Source organism: Melitaea cinxia, chromosome 3 (assembly GCF_905220565.1).
Source record: "Melitaea cinxia chromosome 3, ilMelCinx1.1, whole genome shotgun sequence".
NCBI lineage: Eukaryota > Metazoa > Arthropoda > Insecta > Lepidoptera > Nymphalidae > Melitaea > Melitaea cinxia.
Window position 1 is genome coordinate 10,711,970 of NC_059396.1, and position 24,148 is coordinate 10,736,117.

General features: G+C 40.1%; 1 protein-coding gene across 1 annotated transcript; it reads left to right on the forward strand.

Annotated features, from left to right (window-relative positions):
* The first annotated feature begins 558 nt into the window (after positions 1-558).
* Positions 559-24,148, forward strand: LOC123669455 (CD109 antigen-like). Its single transcript, XM_045603060.1, has 25 exons — positions 559-868; positions 1,910-1,978; positions 3,065-3,248; positions 3,475-3,653; positions 5,093-5,249; positions 5,426-5,562; positions 6,398-6,725; positions 6,797-6,973; positions 7,054-7,260; positions 9,880-10,035; positions 11,556-11,729; positions 13,223-13,339; positions 13,428-13,503; positions 14,588-14,723; positions 15,216-15,520; positions 15,842-16,002; positions 18,605-18,847; positions 18,933-19,075; positions 19,312-19,525; positions 19,639-19,816; positions 20,544-20,740; positions 21,281-21,418; positions 22,260-22,432; positions 22,798-22,900; positions 23,749-24,148. Exons 1-25 carry the CDS (start codon positions 852-854, stop codon positions 24,013-24,015), a joined length of 4,236 nt encoding a protein of 1,411 aa, XP_045459016.1. The 5' UTR covers positions 559-851; the 3' UTR covers positions 24,016-24,148.

The following is a 24,148-nucleotide window of genomic DNA, read 5'->3' on the forward strand; positions in this document are numbered from 1 at the left end:
TTCTAGAAATGCGCTTCGAGTACACAGACCGATATTACTTGTGTCTGCATAATTTGGAAAATATTTACTTCATCGCAAACGTAATGTAGGTAACACTTGTATGACGTAACGTAATAATATGCACTCACTTTTATTCTTGTTTATTGAGGTTTATTTTTATCCGTTTTTTTATTTAATGAAATTATTCAACAACTTTAAATTATTCATCAATTAAAATTTATAAGATTTAAAAAATTGTTATGAGGTTGAGGCTGATAGAAGATATTGAGAAACTTGGATTATTTATTGATTTTGTATGTGAAATATAAAAAAAATAAATGTAACAAAAATCAAGTTTGGTTATATTGTTACGCAATTTTGGTAAAGATCAAGGCTATAAACCACGGGTGACTATAACGTACTAAAGCAACATTGTAAATTAAAATATTGTTCTACTTAATCGCTCATGCATGTAGGTGCAATAAAATATTAATGTTGCATTTACGTTTGTTTTTAAATAGCTCTGTATAATATCTACAGCAAACAGGAAACACCGTCCAATGTTATGTGGGCAGTATTTCCTCACAGTTTTGGACGGTGGAGGTAGAGTGGGTGCAGTGGTAAGTGACGCGCAGTTTTCGCAAGGCTTCGCGGCGCCCCACCGCACGACCTGCGCAGGCGCCTCAACCGCGCGACTTGCTGTAGGTACTCAGTCATTCTTCGACATTGCGACTCGTGGCCACTACGCGCTGGTCCGAGAACACCGCACTATTATGTGTATCTGATGTAAACGATCTGTGATATAGTGTTAAGTTACATGCAATAACTGAAAGTGAACGATATCAATCAAGTGAAAACTCACGGATATTATAATGGCACTTAATATAGAGTAAGCACACTTCTGCGCTTTTGTTTTAATACATAAATATCACCATAACATGGGAGTTGGGACTATGCGTTAAGAACAGCGAATTGTTGGGGAAAATGGGATACGTACCTAGCTATTCGAAAATTAAAGATAAAATCTACCTATATGACGTTGTATTCCGACGGTGAAATAGTGACACAATGTATTACTATTGTAGAGAAAGTTCCTTTCTATAAAGAGAAGCCTATTTGCAAACATCACAATATCTACATGAATACATTTTACTATACTCAAAGTCTTATATGTAAGGTTAAGAACAGATTCGTAAGACATCCTAATAGAAATTATTTTTCGAAATTAAATTACATGATAATCACCACGAAATATGTAAAGTATTTACACAAGATAAATATAATTTCATTTTTTAAAATTTAAATTAACGTTAGCCATATTAAGCCAAAACAATTCCGCCAACATAAATAGGTATGTGAAGTTTATATAGTGAGTCAGATGCCTGAGGACTCAAGGACAGTGAGCTCAATATGTTGAAACAGTTATCATGTGAATTCAATGGTGACAATAAAATAATACACCCACGACACTTGTCAACTTTCCTATTCACATGTACGTGAAATTTTGTATTCACAAGTGTTAGTATACGCATCTATACTAAATATTATAGAGCTTAAAAGCTTGTCTGTTTGTTTGCTTAAACGCACCAGTCTCAGGAACTACTGCTTCGAATTGAATAAAATATTTTTGTGTTGGATAGTCCATTCCCGAGTAAGGCCGAGTAGACTATATAATATTTTAGTACCTTTTGTCTCAAATTAACGCGGGTGCAGCTGAGGAGCAAGGCTACTATTTAATAAGTATACCTTGTAAAGTATAACTTATACCTTACCAAACATCTTGTTTGTACACCTGACATGATGTCATCAATTGAAGTCACAAATTCTAAAAAATGTATTGTTTACAAAACCTTAAAATTGATTTATATATGATTAATGCATATTAATTATAATCCTTGATATAAGTATTAATCAAAATTATCTATTTCAGCAAAATGACGACTAACGCAACGCTGTTTTACTTTTTAACGATTTTGATCGTATCAAGCACAGTACAATGGTATGTTACTTGATTTTACGTTATACTAAGTATTTAACAGATATAGCTCTGCAAGAAAAAAACATCGAACCCCTTAGTACTAGCTACCAGTACTAATTATAAATTTAGAACGTTCAAGGATCCGTTAAAAACAAAAAACAAAAACTATTTTCACCTAAACAATTTATTTTTAAAAATTAGTTGAATATACAAGTGCCATAAAATAATAATATATTGGCTATAAAACTTTTCTAACACTTTATTTTTGCAATGAGTAATAAATAAATATATTACGATAGCATACTGGAGCATTTGCGACTAAGATTTATTTTTGCAATTCTTAACTGTAATTGTTATGAATTTAGTTTAATTATAATAACATTCCCTCTCGTATATAGTTTACTTAGAAAAACGTTTTTTATTAAATCTATATGTTTGCATAACGATTTAAAAAATACTTTTTGCTTCGTTCTTTTCATTTCGAATACTACGTAATAATATATTTAGTACGTAAGATTTGATTTATTTACTTTTTTTCACCTGTTTATTCTTGTAATTTAACTACCCATATACATGGTAATCATGAGACTATTATCCACTATAAGACGAACCCTGCTATTCCAATTGAAAAGAAAAATGATAATAGATTCCTTTTCCAATTTTATCCATATTTATACGCTTCAGCCTGTAATATCCCACTACTGGGCATAGGCCTTTTTCCCCATGTAGGAGAAGGATTAGAGCTTAATCCACCACGCTGCTCCAATGCGGGTTGGCGGATATATTCCCTACTATGAGTAACGATCCCTATCAGGTGTACATGATAACAACCGGGACCGACAGCTTAACGTGCTCTCCGAGGCATGGTGGGGAGACCCACAAGGACTGCACAAACATACAGACCACGGCAAACACCTGTATGGCCAATACAAATGTTTGTCATGTGCGGGGATCGAACCCGCAACCACCAGCGCAACAGGTACAATCCATGGCTGTGACCGTTGCGCCAACGCGGCGTCATCCCTATTTATATTGTATGTATAATACTATGTCTCAGAGTATCATAACTGTTAAAATGTTGTTTAACACAGTTTTCGTTTTTTGTAGCGTATCAGTCGTAGGCCCAAAAATGCTAAGGCCGTTTGGGAACTACAAAGTGTCAATTGCGGGGGGTTCCCGAGCCCACAATCTATATGTAGCTGTAGAGGGCAAGCGAGCGACTGGGGAGCAGTTCTCGCAGGGAAGAGTAGTGCAGGTCCCAGCAGCGGCTTCAAGGCTAATAGATCTTGAAGTAAGTGACATCATGAAATTACCTTCTTAGCATTTGTTTTCTCCGCAAAACCATAAGGTTTAAACAACAAGTAGGTATACATTGAATCAAGTTATGAATCACCTGCTTAAATAGACTCATAATACTTAATGACACATTGTACAAGCACGGCATTCAGCTGATGAATCAATATATTATTTTAGCTTCTTAAGGTCGCAATTTTTATGAATAACCATCGTTTGCGCAGATAGGGGACCCGGGACCCGGTCGATACAGATTGGTGGCCCGATCTACTTCAGGCCCACAGTTCGCATCATCAGCTTCCTTAATCTATCAACCGAGGAGCTTTTGTATCTTCATACAAACAGATAAAAAAGTATATCAACCTGGTGACACTATCAACTTCAGGGTGGTCGCTTTAGACAAGTAAGTGAAACAAAAGATCATGATGCAAACTAAAATAGAAACTAAGAATTAATTACGCTTCAGCCTGTAATATCCCACTACTGGGCATAGGCCTCTTTCCCCATGTAGGAGAAGGATCAGAGCTTAATCCACCACGCTGCTCCAATGCGGGTTGGCGGATATATTCCCTACTATGAGTTACGATCGCTATCAGGTGTACGTGATAACGACCGGGACCGACGGCTTAACGTGCTCTCCGAGGCACGGTGGGGAGACCCACAAGGACTGCACAAATACCCAGACCACGGCAAACACCTGTATGGCCAATACAAATATTTGTCATGAGCGGGGATCGAACCCGCAACCGCCAACGCAACAGGTACAATCCATGGCTGTAACCGTTGCGCCAACGCGGCGTCAAGAATTAATTAAGTTACTTCTAATTGTTTTAAATAAATAGTAGAACATTTGTGGATATAACATTAACATACAAAGTAAACACTTTCGCTTGTAACACCACGGTGAGCGGTTAAGAGTTCGCACGCTGAGGTTACGTGTGATATGCGCGGTCGTCGACCCGTTGCGTTACCCGCAGCAGTCGACGGAACACCGCGGGCTTCTTTAACACGAGCTTGGTTGCCGGCTACTGGGCCACTGTTCCGGTCGATTTCGTCATGCTTTAAGAACAGTTTATTTAACTAAATAAACAATGCTTAAAATGATACCAATAAGTTAGTCGATCAATCTCTAGAAATAGCTTTAAAACTTTATTGATCGCAGATTTTATAAACTAAGGATACTTAGTTCATTTTTTCTAAGGGAACTTAGTAACGATTAAATACAACTAAGTATCATGATTTAATTTATTGACAATAGCATACTTTCTCGATTTGGTATACACGAGTAGATACCAAATAAATAAACCTGATTTTTTACATTCGTTTTTTAAATGCGATTATATATTTTTCGACAGTTTATTAAGACGTTATATGGTATTCTATTCCAAACTGCGTTCCTTCAAATGGGGGTTCTGTAAATGTTATGAATCATGCTCCATGTGAAAAATAATTCCTAGTCATTTTTTAAATTTTACTTTGTCTCAATATACGACCTACTCTGACAACGTACTTCCGCATAACCGTCCAATACTATTTTTCTTAGTTCTAAAAACGTCGATAAAGTGAAATATTAATACTAACTGCCACATACAACTAAAGAAACGCGTATGGAAACGAATTATTTTTCTCATAGAATGTTTTTTATTGTAAATTATAGTCGTGCTTACGCGCTCACGAAAGGTATCATGCGAAACAAGTCTATTAAAGTAGCTCGTCTATTTAAACAGTCAAATTTAAAAATGGACTACGATTTTTTTTTCAAATTGAACGTGATTACACCTACAAAACCCCTCATTAGAAGGAACGCAGTTATAGTTATATGTTCTTTTTTCTAATGAACAGGTACTTGTTACCGTTGTCGAACACGGTGGATGTGAGCGTGTTGGACACGGGAGGGTCGCCAGTGCGTCAGTGGGCAGCAGTGTCTTTGAACACTGGGATATTCGCCGAGGAGCTCCTTCTAGCTGATGAACCAGCGCTGGGACAATGGACAATACAAGTAATCTTTGCTTTTTATTAAAGCTTTCAAAATTGTGTATTTTATAATGTTTCTTTCACTGTTGTCACTCATATCTTGTAATAAAATAGGCAATTTTCAAACAAAAGCCAGTAATGAAAGCAGTACCAGATGCACAAGGTATATTTAAATGTACTTTGTCAATTTTTTCACAACAGGTAGAAATTCGGGGTCAAAAGTATTCCAGACAAATAATGGTAGCCGATTATGTGCAGCCGAAATTTGAGATGGATGTTCAAATGCCAAAGGAAATGCTATTTAGCGATGGACGCTTTAATATAAATGTAACTGCCAGGTAAAATATTTCTCTTTTTTATATAACAGATCGGCACAACTTATAGTATAAATGTTTTATAAATGTTAATGGAAAGAAACTATGTTCACCGCTCTCCAAGAAAATAATCTCCTAAGTGAAATAGTATCTGAAGCCTGCATAACTTACTGACTAATATAAGATTACAAAGTTACGTAATGCTCTACATTCACACATATTAACAGTTCATTGTTGCGTTTGTTGCGTGTTAATATTCCCTTCTATATAAAACAAGAGAATCTATTTACTCAAATAATGAATTTCAAATAAAAAAGGAAAATACGTTTACGAAATCTTAAAATAGGACAAATAAATATATACAAATATTTGTTATACATTTTCTTAATATTTTTCAAAGAAATTGTAGCAAAGCAACTTTTACTACCTTAGATTAACATAATTAGATATTTTCACGCAAAGGAATTTTCCCTGAGAAAGTCTATTTCAATATTGTGAACGTCTGTGAGTAAACTTTATAATTCTATCGACGTGTCAAATATAATTATCCGTAATCATTGATCAAACCACAATACGTAATAACATGGCGTTACTTATTATTACACTGGAAGAAGAAATTGGCTTTGTACAAATATAATAAAAAATCTATCAAGTTAAAAACCAATCGCAATTGTGTTGAGAGAACAAATAAAAAATAGAACATAAATACAAGCGCTCATTAAATTTATACGATTTTATTTTTTCACCAAAATATATTTATTTTTCAAAAGCTGATATTTTTATCTATACTTGAATATATGTAAAGAAGTCAGAAGAGTTTTACGGATTGACTCACTTCACCAGCTACACGTATTTTCAGACATTTCAATGGACTCCCAGTTAAAGGGGAACTGACAATATCCGCGTATGCCGTATTCTTCTCGGGATTATTACAACCCGTATTCTCAACACCAGCTCGAAAAGTCATCGATTTCGACGGCCATGCAAATATGGTGTATGATCTGAAAACAGATCTAGATCTCGCTGAAGATGCTGCAAGACCTTTGGTCGTCGAAGCCATTCTAGAGGAAAAAAATACCTTGATACGTCAAAATGTTTCAACAAGGATTCTACTACTGCGGACGCCTTATAGGCTTAAAGTTACAGCTCCCGACCGCTTTAAGCCAAGTCTTCCATACATCGTGCAAGTAAGAATCTAAACAAACGTAATGATATATTTCTCAACATTCCCAATTGCTTTACATTTATACATTTTTAGATTGAATTAGTAAACTCAGCTGGTCAAACTATGGAAATGTCAGGAGATGTAGTTGTCGAAAGGCTGTGGGATGATGGAACTCCTGTCAATAAAACTACCGTAGCTCTTAATAAAGGCTTCGCAAAATACACTTTCACACCAGATGTTGCTCATACAAATTCAACACTCAATTTAGTGGTAAGTCAATGCCATAGATATTGAAAGATTTATACAAATACAAGGCAAGTTAAGAGACTCTTTTCTTTTCTTTTCTTTAGGTTAAATACAAAGAAATATCAGAGAGAGTGGTCAACGTTCACAAGAGCCTGGACACCGGTGGGCAGTTCCTAGTGATAGAGCTTTTGACTCGCAATACTTCGGTGGGAGATGAGATGCGAGCGCGGATTACTGCGACTGAACCTATGGATCTCGTTCACTACGTCATCATAGGACGTGGTGATATTCTCGTTGCGAAGACTTTAGAAGTGAGTTGAAATAGAACTTAATAAGAAACAAATAGAACATGTAGTTTCAAATACTGCATTAGAAACAGAAAACCTATTTGAACAGTTTCGGGTTTAAGTTGATGTATTTCATGACGTTTATTGACATGATGCTAATTATATACGAGTACGTGACGATATATTTCTATTCGGTTTAAAAATACTTTAGGTATACATTCAAGGTCATCTTATTAAAATTAGTATAGCACATATTAGTCAGAGAACTTAGATCTAGGTAATATCTGTTAATAAAGCAACATCAACATTAGACGCAATCTCTCCTAGAATATTTCATTAAATCAGAGAGTTTAAGGTACATATTCGAAGCAATATATATATATATATATATATATATATATATATATATTTTTGCATTATATGTGCTCCCTTAAAAAAAGGTCTTAGTTTAGATTAATTCTTTTTTCATACAGCGTTTTCTTAAGTAAATTACAAGTCTCTGAAAGTTATAAAAGGTTAGATAGAAATCATCATCATCATCATTTCAGCCTGTCACAGCAGTGGCGTAGCGTAGTGGCGGCAGGGGCGGGCCGCCCCGGGCGGCACTTTTTAGGGGGCGGCAAAATTTTACAAAACTTATGTAATAAAAATTTTTTGTAAATATTTGAACCATGGTACATTATTTTTATCGCAACTACAAATTCGAACCGATTGAAAGGAGCACGGAATTTTTAATTACTTATTTTGTGGCGATGTCCCTTTTCTTTGAATGATATTTTGTAACGACTGGCAACATCTTAACTTGTGGGAATTCCCCGTTTATATCATATTCATTCTATCTCGCTGATTATTTTTTATTATCAGCGAGAATGACTTAAAAATATGTGTGATAACTCGTCATTCGATTCGGAATGACCTCTAGAAAAATGTCGTCTAAATGTTTTTTAAGGGTTTACTGGCACATAAAAAATTGCGATTGTTATTAACAAAATAAGATAAAAAAAGGTATTTAGTTTTTCGTTACTAATTTCTATAATGATGACATTCGAGGATCCTGAAAGAGGAGGAAATTTCCAATAAAAAAACTTCGCCTTCCGGAACTATATCTCTATTATTTATAATTTTTGTAACTCTGAAAGTAGTGCTCAGCGAGGTCGTGAGGTTATAGGCGAGCCCTCTAAAAAGCCGGTATATCACCTAAAATATGTTTTGACGGGACAACGTCTAATAAATCGATTAGCGCCGGCGGCATGCACGAAAAAGGATGACTAATTTTAGCGTTACGCTCATTGTAACGTTACACTCATTGTTCGCTTGCGCCACATCTATCTCTTTTTCACTCGATTGGCCTATACGTCCGAAGAGGAATTTTTTATTTTAAAGTAGCTGTGCTGGTGATTTCATCCGCGTCGGATTTAAAAAAAGTTTTTGTTCAGTTCGCAGTTTTAAAATTAAATAAATATCTAAAACAAAATTAGCCTTAGTTACTTACTAAGCCTTATCAGTAATTACTATGGCCATCAGCTTTTGCCAGTGAAAGTCCGTCAAAATCGGTCCAGCCCTTTCAGAGATTAGCCGGAACAAACAGACAGACAGACAGACAAAAATTGTAAAAAATGTTATTTTGGTATATGTACCGTGTATTGTATCCATCCATATGTATTAAGTAAAAAGCGGTTATTTGAGTATTACAAATAGACACTCCAATTTTTATTATAGATGTAGATATAACCCTTACAATGCAAAATAATGATGACTGTTTTTGCCAAAAAGTTCTCTATAATAATGTTTGTAATGTATAGTATACATTAAATAGAAATATCTAAATAAGAGGGCGACAAAATTTTTTTCCGCCCCGGGCTGCCGACAAGCACGCTACGCCACTGTATCACAGTCCACTGCTGGACATAGGTCTTCACAAGTTCACGCCAAAAATGGCGTGAAATCATGTGATTTGCCCATAGTCAACACGCTGGGCAGGCGGGTTGGTGACCGCAGGGCTGGATTTGTCGCACCGAAGACGCTGCCGTCTTCGGTCTAGAAAGAATTAATTTAGTTAAATTGCGAATTTATGAATAACTAAGATACAGATTTAGTTAACATCAGTCATCATAATATCAGTGAACGAAATACTGACTACATACAGGGCAAAAATCGTTCGTACCTCAACAATAGCACACAAACGGGAGACATTTACCTTTAAATCTACATTCAGCCTGTAATATCCCACTACTGGGTATTGGCCTCTTTCCCCATGTAGGAGAAGGATCAGAGCTTAATCCACCACGCTGCTCCAATGCGGGTTGGCAGATATATTCCCTACTATGAGCAACATTGTTATCAGGTGTACATGATAACAACCGGGACCGACGGCTTAACGTGCTCTCCGAGGCACGGTGGGGAGACCCACAAGGACTACACAAACACCCAGACCACGGCAAACACCTGTATGGCCAATACAAATGTTTGTCATGTGTGGGGATCGAACTCGCAACCGCCAGCGCAACAGATACAATCGATGGCTGTAACCGTTGCGCAAACGCGGCGTCAGCTTTAAATCTAGATGGCATTAAATTGCTCCGTGACATGCGGGTTAGGATGTCATGAACTAGTATATCAGTAGTGTGTACTTGTATGTGGCAGTTGAGTCCGGCGCGCCGCAGCGTGGACGTGTCGGAGCGCGTGTCGGCGGGCATGGCGCCGGGCTGCGCGCTGCTGGCGTGGCACCCGCGCGTGGCGGGCGACGCTCTGCTCGCCGCGGCCGTGTACGCGCCGCACTGGCAGCTGCTGCAGCACCAGGTACCAGTACAAACATGGCGCCGGGCTGCGCGCTGCTGGCGTGGCACCCGCGCGTGGCGGGCGACGCTCTGCTCGCCGCGGCCGTGTACGCGCCGCACTGGCAGCTGCTGCAGCACCAGGTACCAGTACAAACATGGCGCCGGGCTGCGCGCTGCTGGCGTGGCACCCGCGCGTGGCGGGCGACGCTCTGCTCGCCGCGGCCGTGTACGCGCCGCACTGGCAGCTGCTGCAGCACCAGGTACCAGTACAAACATGGCGCCGGGCTGCGCGCTGCTGGCGTGGCACCCGCGCGTGGCGGGCGACGCTCTGCTCGCCGCGGCCGTGTACGCGCCGCACTGGCAGCTGCTGCAGCACCAGGTACCAGTACAAACATGGCGCCGGGCTGCGCGCTGCTGGCGTGGCACCCGCGCGTGGCGGGCGACGCTCTGCTCGCCGCGGCCGTGTACGCGCCGCACTGGCAGCTGCTGCAGCACCAGGTACCAGTACAAACATGGCGCCGGGCTGCGCGCTGCTGGCGTGGCACCCGCGCGTGGCGGGCGACGCTCTGCTCGCCGCGGCCGTGTACGCGCCGCACTGGCAGCTGCTGCAGCACCAGGTACCAGTACAAACATGGCGCCGGGCTGCGCGCTGCTGGCGTGGCACCCGCGCGTGGCGGGCGACGCTCTGCTCGCCGCGGCCGTGTACGCGCCGCACTGGCAGCTGCTGCAGCACCAGGTACCAGTACAAACATGGCGCCGGGCTGCGCGCTGCTGGCGTGGCACCCGCGCGTGGCGGGCGACGCTCTGCTCGCCGCGGCCGTGTACGCGCCGCACTGGCTGCTGCTGCAGCACCAGGTACCAGTACAAACATGGCTCTTTGACCCGATCAATAATAACCATCTAGAGGAGTGACCCCCGGCCTTACAGAATACCACAGCTAAATAGCACTGCTCTCAAGCAGTGTTGTGCTCCTGTGGTGAGTAAGGTGACCAGAGGTACTGGGATTGGAGGTAGGGTCGACAGCGCGCTTACGATGCTTCTAATGTTGAAGACGTCTATATGACCTAAGTTAATTGGATTAAGGGTAAGTCGGGACTAAACAATGATTATCGCTTACCATCAGGTGAGTCGTACGCTTGTTGGCCGAGCTAGTTGTAAAAAAAAATCTTTATTTGCTAGCGTGGTACACTTCTGTATATGGTACATGTGTAGTGTTTAGTTCTATAAACAAATTTCTTATTTAAACGATGAAACTGAGAGAGAGATGAGATAGAATGTGTGTATTATCTATATACCTAAAAGTTTTACTTTAACGGCCTCTACTAGGTTTTTGTCTACTTTCAAGGGTTCGTATACACACAACACTATCAGAAACGCTTAAATATAACGAACTATAAAACGAACGATCTCAGTATGACCTTATACATTTCGTAATTACTATGGCTAACTTAGAAACAGTTAGCAGACTTAACCGAAGTCTTCTTCTTCAAAGATTTATCTTCAACACAACAAGATTTTACCGTTCATTTATATCTAAACCAGGTGTCAGTGGCGTCAGTAAGTTCAGGCTCGGTACTACGGCCTAACGGGCTGGTGGAGTTTCGCGTATCGGGAGAGGCGGGCGCTCAAGCTGCTTTACTCGGAGGGGACGAGAACTCCATCGCGAACGGCCTGGCTGATGAGAACGGACTGGGTAGCGGCCTCGATATGCACACGGTATGACAACCAACACTGCTTACATCTACCATCACACGCATTTTTTTATTTATTTAAAATGAGGCTCTGAAATGCACATGTTGTTTGTATAACTTATTAACTTAAGGCAGTTAATAAAACGTAAAGTTATTAATGACAATAAAAACAGGCACTATAAAATTTTAAAAGTAACGATGTTAGAGTTTAGTATTGGAGAATTGAATATACTTCACACATCTTAGAAAACAACAGATTTCTAGACCTTTGTTGCTGCATATGATTATACATTTGGGCAGCGACCTTTATCTTGACGTCAAATGAAGTGCCTAATTATTGCTGGCAGAATCATTAAAAAATAAGGTTAAAAAAGGTACAAAACTAAAATACAACAAGACGCAGATGTTACTTTTAAAGAAATAATCATTAAAATGTAAGCACTATATTTTATATTATGATAATAATCCCCTAGCCTTAAACTAGTTTAAAACTATTGATGTAAGCCTCGTGCAGTATGTCAGTGGAGTCTTGTTTATAAAGATACTTAAGCTTGCATAAGAGCTGTAGGAAAACGACGCGGAGGATACAATGTTAATATATTCTGTACATCAAAACGCATAAATAGGTGATGAATACGTAACTCTTGTATTATGAGACAAACAATTCCATATTAGGTGTTAAGGAATCGTATAAATTATATATGTATGTTTCTATATAAAGATCACTATGTAAATATGTCCTTACGCTACTTATTCTTTTGACGTGTTGGTTATAATGAATCCATATCGTTAATTTTTATATACTTTCCACATAATATATCCTAATTTATTTAAAATCAATCTTTCACTCAAAATTTCCCGTACAGTCTATCGAGACAATATTCAGGTATCCGGTTCAGAATGTAGAGCATTTTATATTATTTTTTTGCAACTCACACTCACAAAGGCACCTAGTTAATGTGATTACTTTGAACTATTTCCACACATTGTAATGCAGATGCATGACCTGACATAAAAAGCCTTGTATGCCCGCGCACTGTAGGTCCCAAGCCCACGATTCGACCTTGATGTGACTATTTTATTTGAATACTAATTGATTAACGATTCGACGCGTTGGCGCAGCGGTCACGCTACTGACTGTTGCGCTGGCGATCGCGGGTTCGATTCCCGCTCACGACAGATATTTATATTGGCCATATAGATGTTTGTCGTGGTCTGGGCGTTTGTGCATGTGTATTGTGTGTATTCCCGGACCCCCAACACGGGAGAAAATCCTAATGGTTCCGTTGAGTGTGAAGCGTTTATTATTTATTATTTATAAGGATGGTTTCATTCCTAGTTTATTAGAATTTATGAAGAAGTGAAAATTATACGCTATTTTCTAATTTTGATACTTGTGCCTCAACCCTATTTGTATGTAATGATTACTATGATTTTTTTTATTGCTTCGTGCAAGTGCTCACATATTGGATATGTTTAAAATTTTCCCTGTTTAAACTGACTTATATTTTTTTATAGATCGAACGAGAAGTGGAAAGTTTCAGCGGTTTAAAGCATTCACTCTTCAAAAATGAAGATTATTTACCAAGTTTTGGTATTGACTTAGGTGGACGGAACTCTTCTGACGTTTTTAGCGTAAGTGATATTTTATTTTATTATTCTAGTTTATAAAGATAGCTTGTCGTTTGTATTAAATCACTAATATGTATCTCTTATATTTTAGAACGCAGGTTTGGTGATTCTGACAGATGGGCTCGTCATTTCAAGTGACAATAAAGGTAAACCTCATTGTAGCAACACTTTATACTTACAAATATAAATTCATTGTTGATTAATTTTGATAATATTGATCTTTTTTCTAGAATATTATTATTCGATTATAAAACATAATCTTTAAGACCTCTTAATTCTACTCAAATTTTCTTCAAAGTCTTCTTTATGACAATCTTAAATTTAACAATATTGCACTTAGACAAAACTTTATAAATAGTGGTAATATGTAGTTTATAAATGAATTGCTCATGCAAGAGCTTTTGCTGAGAGTTGGGGGTGGTCGACAACGCACTTGCAATGGTCCTGATGTTGCAGGCGTCCATACGCTACAGTATCTCCTTAGCATCAAACGGACTGTACACTTTTTACCACCATTATAGTATACAAAAAATGAGGATTGACGCGTCCATAGGCCTACTCTACCGTCAGGCGGACCACACACGTCTTTTCCTCCTTTTCCTGTACAGTCACGTATTTTAAGATTCAGTGCCATGGGCCTATAAAGTTAGTCGTCGTATATATTAATGGAAATAAAAACAAAAGCAGCGAACGTATAGTGTCATCCTGGGCATGGCTCTAGCGTAAATACGCTCCTGCACCTGCGTAACACAAACAACTAAAACACTTTAACTGAGGTAGGGCACAGCAGGAATTTCTTGCTCAAAATATGGAGCAGCCCGACTGGGGCAGTCATCATCATCATTACAGCCTATCACAGTCCACTGCTGGACATAGGCCTCCACAAGTTTACGCCAAAAATAGCGTGAACTCATATGTTTTGTCCATAATCACCACGCTGGGCAGGCGGGTTGGTGACCCGACTGGGGCAGTACCTCGACCTTATAGACGATCACAGCTAAATAATACTGCTTTCAAGCAGTATTGTGTTCCTGTTGATGAGTAAGGTGACCAGAGCTCCTTGGGGGAATTGGGGATTGGGTCGGCAAGGCGCTTGCGATGCCTCTGGTGTTGCAGGCGTCTATAAGCTACGGTAATCTCTTACCATCAGGTGAGCCGTACGCTTGTTGCGTTGCGTAAAAAAAAAAAAAAAAAAAAAAAAAAACTAAGGAGGGCACACTGTCTGCACAGCGGAGGCGCAGGCGCGGGCCCCGGAGACGGGCACGCGCGCGCCGGCCGCCGGCCCCTACGCCTTCAGCCGCGTGCCGCCGCCGCCCGCGCCGCGCCACTACCTCACGCGCCCGCTCGCGCCACTCCACACCTGGATGTTCGCCAACCTCACGCTCGGGTATGACACTGTTCACCCACTTCTCGGATCGTTCTCACAGCTCGGGGAGGGATCGACATATCCCTCCCCTAGCTCTATTGATGAAAGAAGATTTGCCATCTGTTTCACTGACGCACTAGCTTATCGTATTCAAATGCTTGACGTTATTCTTCCTAAGCTCGTGGCAATGGCTGGCCTCCGCTGGCAATCTTACGTAGATTGTTGGTCCATCGAGCCGGAAGATGTCCTAGTCTATGATACGCTTTATTGGTATTTTAAAGGCATAAATAATAATGCGCTGGCTAAAGTGATTAAGAATATTAACTAACTTCCGTGTAAATCAATACCATTTAAAATTGGTGGTGTTATTGCTTTACCGTTCTGTAGATAACATTAACTATTTCGATTTCGCAAAATCTTTTCTCTGAATCTTAATCTTATTACATGACGAAAAAAAAATCTATAAAAAAAATCTAAAATAATCTGTAATTTAAATCATCATTTTTGTTCCAGTGCCGATGGCATGGGAACCAGGGAACGCTGGTCACCAATCACTCCCGGAGAGTGGTTAGTAGGAGCGTTTGCAGTACACCCGACCCTGGGTCTGGGTCTAGCGGCCCCACAAAAACTGACCACCGCGTTTCCACTCTCCATGACTGCCGAGCTACCCGAATCTCTGCAAAAGGGAGAAACTATAGCGATCGTCATAACGATCAAGAGTTCCTTAACCGTGGACACCAATGTTGAAGTCACTTTCCATAATTCCGATCAATATTACGAATTCGAACCCTTAGAAAATAATGTCGATTCATCTAAAAGTAAGTATTGATTTGGATTTTTAATGCTAAAATTGTCTATTGTATAATATTATTATTTATTAAGTAATTACTACGTTTGTTGTTTCATATAACGTTTAGTAAAAGCGGCAGAAGTTTTCACAATTTGCCGTTTATAACTTCTGCCATTTAAATTTTTTTGACACACCGCCAAATCACAAGACCAAAAATTCAAACTACCAGAGCTATCTATTCGTTACCTAAAGATATCACTACCCTTTAAAAATATGTTAACTGCATGCATTAACACCACACCATGGCACTTGAAGCCAATTCGTCCACCAAACGAACGTGGGTGTGCAGAGATCGAGCTGTTCCGGCGCGCGCGAGTGCCGGTCCCGGCGCGCTCGCTGGCCAGCACCGCCTTCCTCGTGACCGCGGTGCGCGCCGGCGAGGCGCCCGTCATCGCGGAGGCCAACGGGAACGGCGTCTCCGCCTCCATGTTCCGCACCATCGAAGTCAAGGTCAGCTTGCATGCGTTTTTTTAAGCAACTAGGTCGGCAAACAAGCGTGCGACTCATGTGACGGTAAGCGATTACCGTAGCTTATTGCCGACCTACCCACTAATCATGAGATCCGGTCACCTTACTCACCACACGAAAACAACACTGTTTAAAAGCAGTATTATTTAAATGACTAGCTGTGCTGGCGACTTCGTCCGTGTGGAACTAAAAAAATTATTCAGTTCTCAGAGTTACAAAATAAATAAATTTCTAAAATAAAAGTAGCCTAATCTACTCCTTATTTCATCAGCTATCTGCAAGTGAAATTCCCGTCAAAATCGGTCGAGCCGTTTCAGAGATTAGCCGGAACAAACAGACAGACAGACAAAAATTGTAAAAAATGTTATTTTTAATATTAAAAACAGACACTCCAATTTTATTTATTTGTATAGATTATGCGATCTTCTGTAAGGTAAAAATACATCGCGTTGGGGGACCGCTCCAAGCCTAATAATTCAATGACAAATAGTCTAAACTAACCTAACTTAACTAAGCAACATAAATGAATTTAAAATTAAAATTAAGATAAGAAAACTTATAAAATTACTTCAAAATATTACAATTCGGATACGACCGTGAACGACGTCTGCCCTCGCGTGTAAAATAATAAGGCTCAGGTAAAAAAAGACTTACGCCGAGTTGCACGAAAATAAATTAAAATTTAAGTAGTGATTAAACTAATTCAATCGTATCGTTTCGTGTAACTCGGCGTTAGTTAGGTAGACATGAAATAATTGTGTTTGCTCGCAAACGAAAAAAAAACCGACTTCAATTACATCGACGAGTAATACAACGTAGATCGACGCAAAAATAGTCAAGTAACTACGCGTTATCAAAGATTACTCAAAAAGTAGTTATCAGATCTCAATAAAATTTATATGTGACCACATGAAAAACATCAGCTATCGATTAAATTAAAAATTATCAAAATCGGTACACCCAGTCAAAAGTTATTGCGGATTTTCAAGAAGTTCCCTCGATTTCTCTAGGATCCCATCATCAGATCCTGGTTTCCTTATCATGGTACTAAACTAGGGATATCTTCTTTCCAACAAAAAATAATTATCAAAATCGGTACACCCAGTAAAAAGTTATTGCGGATTTTCAAGAGTTTCCCTCGATTTCTCTGGGATCCCATCATCAGATCCTGGTTTCCTTATCATGGTACTAAACTAGGGATATCTTCTTTCCAACAAAAAAAGAATTATCAAAATCAGTACATCTAGTAGAAATTTATGCGGTATAATACAACGTAGGTCGACGAAAAAAGCGTCAAGTAAAAACGCATTATTAGATGTAACTCGAAAAGTAGTTATAGATCTCAAATAAATTTAAATGGAACCAATTGGCACACACCACCTTTCGATTAAAATAAAATTCGTCGAAATCGGTCCACACGATCAAAAGTTCTGATGTAACATACATAAAAAAAAATTAAAAAAAAAAAAAAAATACAGTCGAATTGAGAACCTCCTCCTTTTTTGGAAGTCGGTTAAAAATAAGTAGAAGCGGTACCCCAACGCGATGTATTTTTTTTTTTTTTGAATTATTGATACTCGTACATACTTAGGTACTTTAAGATTGAGTTTCTTCAATTATTTTTTACTTTTTAAAGGCAACTCAGGTTATTGTGTCGGGGTTTTTTTTTTAATTTTTAATTTTTTTTTTTTTTTTATAAAGTCAAATGTGTTAATAAACGACGATGTGTTAGTATTTAATAGTCGTAACGCACAGTAGTACACTACACTCTGACTACATATTTGAAATTCATACTACTTAGGAATATTAATTCATACTACTTAGGAATATTATCAAATAAGATGAGCATCGGTAATCGTTCCTCTATTTGGTCATTAAGATTTAGTCATGTTTACTCGTGTGTTCTCAGCATTCTTCATTCGGAATGTATAATCGCATTCTCATATCTTCGAATTGTATTATTGAAGCTGTACAGAATACATAATTATGCAACATTTTTATCAGAAAATGTCCGATAATATTTTTATTCTACTGCGAGTATTAACCACCAAATTTCCACCACCACCAACCACATTCGAGCACCTCTTACTCTATTATAAAAATTGAATAACTTCTAATACAATTAAGCCCGCCAAACAGTATAATAGCTTACAAAGGGTGTCAAGGATTAATATAATTATGCATGTTTGCATACACTTGTACATCATAGTACCATATACGTAAGATTAATAAAAATCCTTTATTGACAATCGCGCAAAACATTTCTATAAGAATGGGTTTCGTGGGAGTACTGGCGTCTCAAAGTTGACCTTTTGACGCAAGGATTTTGTAAGTGTTAGTTTAAATTATTTAACACATATTTTTGTATTTAAAAATGCAGATTATTGGACATATTGACCCGCCGTTACTATATGTACGATCTTGACGCATAGCACCGGGTAACAAGATCACTTGAAACATCTGTTATAATTAATCTTTCACTCTTTGTTTAATTTTACAAGACTGGAAAATATATAAAAGTTGTTTGCTTTCTTTTGTGACTATAAACTAAGAATATAATTATTAACATTTGAATATATTTCAGGATGGTTATGTTGAGGATATTTGGTCCTGGGCACTCCTGGATGCTCGGCGAGGAGTAGCTCGCGCCAACATAACTTTATCACCAGCAGCGGGCACAAAGCTCGGAACTGTGTCGCTAGAAGCTACTGGAGATCTACTGGCTAATGCTCTGAGAGCTATAAAGTCAGCACCCGTTGTCGCAGCGGATGCTAATTATGCACTACGACCAATGGCTCGGGCTTGTATTTTGCTAGACTACCTTCAGGTTCGTTCAGATTAGTAATGACTTTTATTTATTGTCTTCTGGAAAATGTAAAAATTTAATTGGATTAAATTTGATTTATCAATAGGCAACAGAACAGGACGACGAGACAACCATAGTGAAAGAGGCCCGCGTACAAGCAGCAACCGGATACCAGCGACTCATGGCTTTTCGCCAACCAGATGGCTCCTTCTCACAAGAAATCGGTGAAAATGCCGCACCTGACGTCTGGTTAGCACAACAGCAAATATTTTCACGTGATTTTTGTGTTGAAATATGGGGCCTAGATGTTTTGTCAATTTTTACTACCTTCTTCATAGAAGATATATTAATTATCCCTGAAACGAGTTTTGCTAACGGTGTTATTGGTTGGAGGGGCTTTGTTCTTTACCGGATGGATATTGTGACAGTCGCCTGTGAGCGGCACACGCGAGGCGAGCTAGATGATGACGTACTCGTGACTACAGGATGACGTCGTCGGCGGCGCGCTGGCTGGCGCGCTCGTCGCGCTACGTGGAGGTGTCCCCGGAGGCGGGCGCGGCGGCGGCGCGCTGGCTGGCCGCGGCGCAGCTCGCGGACGGCAGCTGGCCGGCGCCGGCGCCGGCGCGCGCGCACTGCCCGCGCCTGCAGCGGCCCGTGCCGCTCACGGCGCACGCGCTGGTCGCTCTGCTGGAAACCAAGGTCACCCTGCTGTACTGCTGCACCACTCGCCGCTACTGTTAAGCAGCTAGCAGAGTTGCAGTTTAAAGTACCATCAAAATAAACAGATTCAGTAATAGGCTTTTTCCGAGCAGGCAAACGACTTGCTATACAAGAACTCGGTGGAGAAGGCGACGGATTACCTGGTCCGCGCGATGTCTCCAGCTCTGGACGCTCCGGCACTCGCGGCTCTGGCGGGCGCGCTCGCGGTCGCGCGACACCCGCAGGCCACACAGGCACTGGAGCTACTCGAGCGCTATGCCAACACTTCCGGTCTGTGCTATACTTTCTACACTGTTATGTTTATATAAATCATTACGTTCAAACTTCAATTTCGATTATAATAAAAAAAATATTTGGTGTCATGGGACACCAGTTCCTTCGGATAGTATAGAAGCGACACAATTTGAAAAAAAAATGTTGAATTTTATATATATTTTCTAGTTCTTGATTTTTTTTAATTTTGTTTATTGGTTTTTAATTATTTTCTAAAATAACAAATACCGTAAAATAAAATAAATCAAACAACAAATAATAATTCAAACTATTAAGTGAAATAAAAAAACATATATATTTATTTATTTATTTTTGTCGACAGTATAAAATTACATTTAAATTATAAAAAAAGTTTACTAGCAATATTTTAGTTTTACAAACGTTATATTATACAGCCGTGTGACTGATATTACGTCACTTCCATTATATATTTTTCTTACGGTTTTAGTATCACATTTTTTTCAGTTCGGTCGCCCAGCCAAATGTCAAGCTGCCGTAAGGAACTTTGTTCCAAAAATATTAAAATCGGTTCATAAACGACGAAGTTTTCCCAGAACATACATTAAAATATATATATATATATATATATATATATATATATATATATATATATATATATATATATATATATATTATATATATAGTCGAATTAAGTAACCTCCTCCTTTTTTGAAGTCGGTTAAAAAAAGTCGGTTAAAAAGTAATAAAATTATATTTGGTGCAGGATCTGCGTTATACTGGGCACGAAAGATACCCGACTCAGAGTGGAAAAATCCATGGCTAGTTGGAAACAGTCTAGAAGCTTCGACAGCTGCGTGGGGCTTGCGAGCTATGCTGTCTGCTAATCTTATAGACGAAGCTGTTCCGGTTGCTCGTTACCTGCTGCAGGCGTTAGGTCCGAAGGATCAAGATCCCGATGTGGTGAGAAATTTGATTAAATATTTCGAAAAATCTTCTTTTCATGAAATCAGTGTTACAATTTCAAATTATTTTCGTCGATCCTACCATTCTAAAAGTAAAACCTGTTCCGTATAAGAGATAATTAAAACTTAATATTCTTCTCAAATACATTTAATTTCTGAATAGTTAAACAAGGGTTGGAAAAATGTATGCACATCACATCGGAGTGGTTGTTCAGCTAGTCTTGAAGAATCGCCGGTGATGTATGCGAGAGCGCGCTTGTAATTGGCTGGGATTGGTATATCGTGATATGTGAGGGTTTTAATTGGTTAAACGCTATACATCGCAAATTAGACCTTAGCACAAGGGTGTAAGGGCAATGAGTGAACTTAAACTAGGTGTACGGACAGGAGCGAACAAAACCAAATTCTGAAATTACTTTAGTATTTCTAAAAGCGTTATTGTAAAATATTCTTAAGCTTCAATTTTTTCCAACATTTGCTGCAGGTATCAAACATATGTAAGAAGTGCCTAACCCATTCTCTATTTGTTTTGTTCTAGTTGGACGCCTTGTCCCAGTTCGCTCAAACCATAAAAACATCGACAAAGCTGAGGGTGTCCGTCGCGGTGGCCGGCTCTGAGGAGCCGCGCCAGTTCAACATCGACGACGACAATGCTCTTATCATACAGACACAGTTGGTAAGAGATATTTTATACTTTAGAACCAGTCATATTAGTACATCCTGAGAAACTTGACTTTATAGTTTTTAAAAAATTAACATATAATTACTTGTATTACATGTCATACTTTCTTTAAAGACAATGCCAGATAATGTCGTGTGGTACTTATTTTCAGCCTTCGCTGTTACACCCTATGATGATCACTGTCTTAAGCTTAAGTCCTGATCCAAAATGACAAAGTATATAAAACAAGTTAAACTTAACTTCAACAAAGGTTCAAACTTAACAAGGAAACTTGCATGTCTCAAAAAAAAATTTTGATTCATATCTCTAAATGTCCACACTCTTGTACTCCTGCAATAGACGACCAGACCAGTGGTGTGACGTAACGCTCAAATAGTGCAAGAGGGTACTCTTTTGTCCAGTGGTGTGGAGTAAGTCTATAAGTGACCTATGTGCACTCATTTTTCAGAAGTGAACCGGGTTCGATCCCCACACATGACAAACATTTGTATTGGCCATGCAGGTGTTTGCCGTGGTCTTGATGTTTGTCCAGTCCTTGTGGGTCCTCCCACCGTGCGTCGGAGAGCACGTTAAGCCGTCGGACCCGGTTGTTATCATGTACACCTGATAGCGATCGTTACTCATAGTAGGGAATATATCCGCCAACCCGCATTGGAGCAGCGCGGTGGATTAAACTCTGATCCTTCTCCTACAGGGGGAAAGAGGCCTATCCCTATGTGGGATATTACAGGCTGAAGTGAACCGTGTGCATTGAAGGAGACGTCTGTCCAGTATTGTGTAGCGCTCTCATAGCCTTGCAGTGTAGTCGTTGTTTAGACACGAGGCGTGCCCGCAGGTGCGCGACGTGCGGCGCGCGAGCGCGTGGACGGAGGGGCGCGGCGTGGGCGCCGTGGGGCTGGCGGCGCGCGGCCACTCCAACGTGACGGCCGCCTGGCCGCGCTACACGCTCGACCCGCGCGTCGACCAGGTGTCCACGCGCGAGCGCCTGCAGCTCTCCGTCTGCGTCGGGTTTGTTCACAGCACTTGTGTTCCTCTTACCTTCGAGGACTATTCCGACCAAATGGCTGGAGGCTCTTGGCCGATGAAATATTGGGTCGAAGGAAGGAAGGGTTTGTTCGGTCTATTACCGAACACTTAGGTATTTCAACGTAATTTAACACTATCGCATATGAATGGCGTCGAGCTTAATAAATCGGGCCAACGCCATGCATTACTTCAGTGCATATTTTATGGTATTACAATTGGATGCGCTCACATTAATAACATTTAACAATTTTAATTAACATTTTGCTTTGTAATCAAACAAAGTACCCCACAACAGGGTTGTTCTCGTGATGGCAGATCGTAATGATTACAATGTTTTGCATTTTCAGATTTGTGCCTATAGCAAATGAAACTGAAAGTGGACTAGTTTTGCTAACAGTAGAGTTGCCCTCCGGGTACCTAGCAGATATACACACGATTACGGAGTTAACGGTAAATAATTATACTATTTTATTAATTTACATTTTAAAGTTCTCTAATTTGATTTTTGATTTTTCATACAATCAAAAATGTTGTTCGTTCTTTTTCGTACTCTTATATCCTAAAGTTTGGTAGTAAAATTGCTTTAATTACTCTCTTTTGTGCAACTAACAATGCATTAAGTCTAAAATTATGTTATAATATCTATATTTGTATTTTATTTTGTCGCTATCATTTCAGCCTGTAATACCCCACTGCTGTGCATAGGTTTATATCCCCATGTAGGAGAAGGATCACAGCTTAATTCAACACGCTGCTCCAGTGCGATTTGACGGATATATTCCCTACTATGAGTAACGATCGCTCTCAGGTGTACATGGTAACAACCGGGACGGCTTAACGTGCACTCCGAGGCACGGTGGGGAGACCCACAAGGACTGCACAAACATCCAGACCACGGCAAACATCTGTACGACCAATACAAATTTTTGTCATGTGCGGGGATCAAATCCGCAACCACCAGCGCAACAGTTACAAAACAATGACCGTTGCGCTAACGCGTCGTCGATCTTATTTTGTACATTTTTTTTTAAATATATAGACTAGCGCTTGACTGCGATCTCACCTGATGGCAAGTGAAGATGCAGCCTAAGGTGGTGCGCGCTTTCCTAGAAGATGCCTATTCACTCTTGATTTAAAGATACCCAAGTTATAGTTTGTTGGATAAACGGAAGCCGGAAGGGCATTCCAATTTTTTTTTTGTGTACATAGTAGATAAGTTCGGGGCAGTATTTACCTGAGAGCCAAAAGCTCCACAAGGAGCATACGTAGTGTCTGCTCATGTCGTGCGTGTGCGGCAGGCGGCGCGGCACGTGGCGGGCGCGCGCGCGCTGCGCGGCGGCGCGGCGGTGCGCGCGTGGCTGCGCGCCGGCCGCCGGGAGCGCTGCGCCACGCTGGCGGCGCCGCGCGCGCTGCCCGTGGCGCGCCAGCGCCCCGCGCCCGTCTCGCTCGTCGACCTCTACGACTCCAGTACGCACCTGCCTGTATACGTTTACTGTGCACCACCTCTCGCTGCGGCACTTTCGTTCCGAGACTCACGATACCCTTCCTCATCATCCCCGGCGTGATATTATGAATATAAATATTTCCATCGCCTACTGAGTGCTCTTAAATTCCCTTTTATTTTTTATAACTAGTGAGCGATAGCCGTTTCGAAAGTAAAGGATACAATATTCGAATACTTTTGTTTATAAACGACTT

Excerpts from the sequence above, each read along its gene's own strand:
- LOC123669455 (XM_045603060.1), top strand. Across the intron at positions 5,250-5,425 it reads TGGGACAATGGACAATACAA|GTAGAAATTCGGGGTCAAAA; the intron begins GTAATCTTTGCT and ends TTTTCACAACAG. Across the intron at positions 19,076-19,311 it reads AATGCCGCACCTGACGTCTG|GATGACGTCGTCGGCGGCGC; the intron begins GTTAGCACAACA and ends TCGTGACTACAG.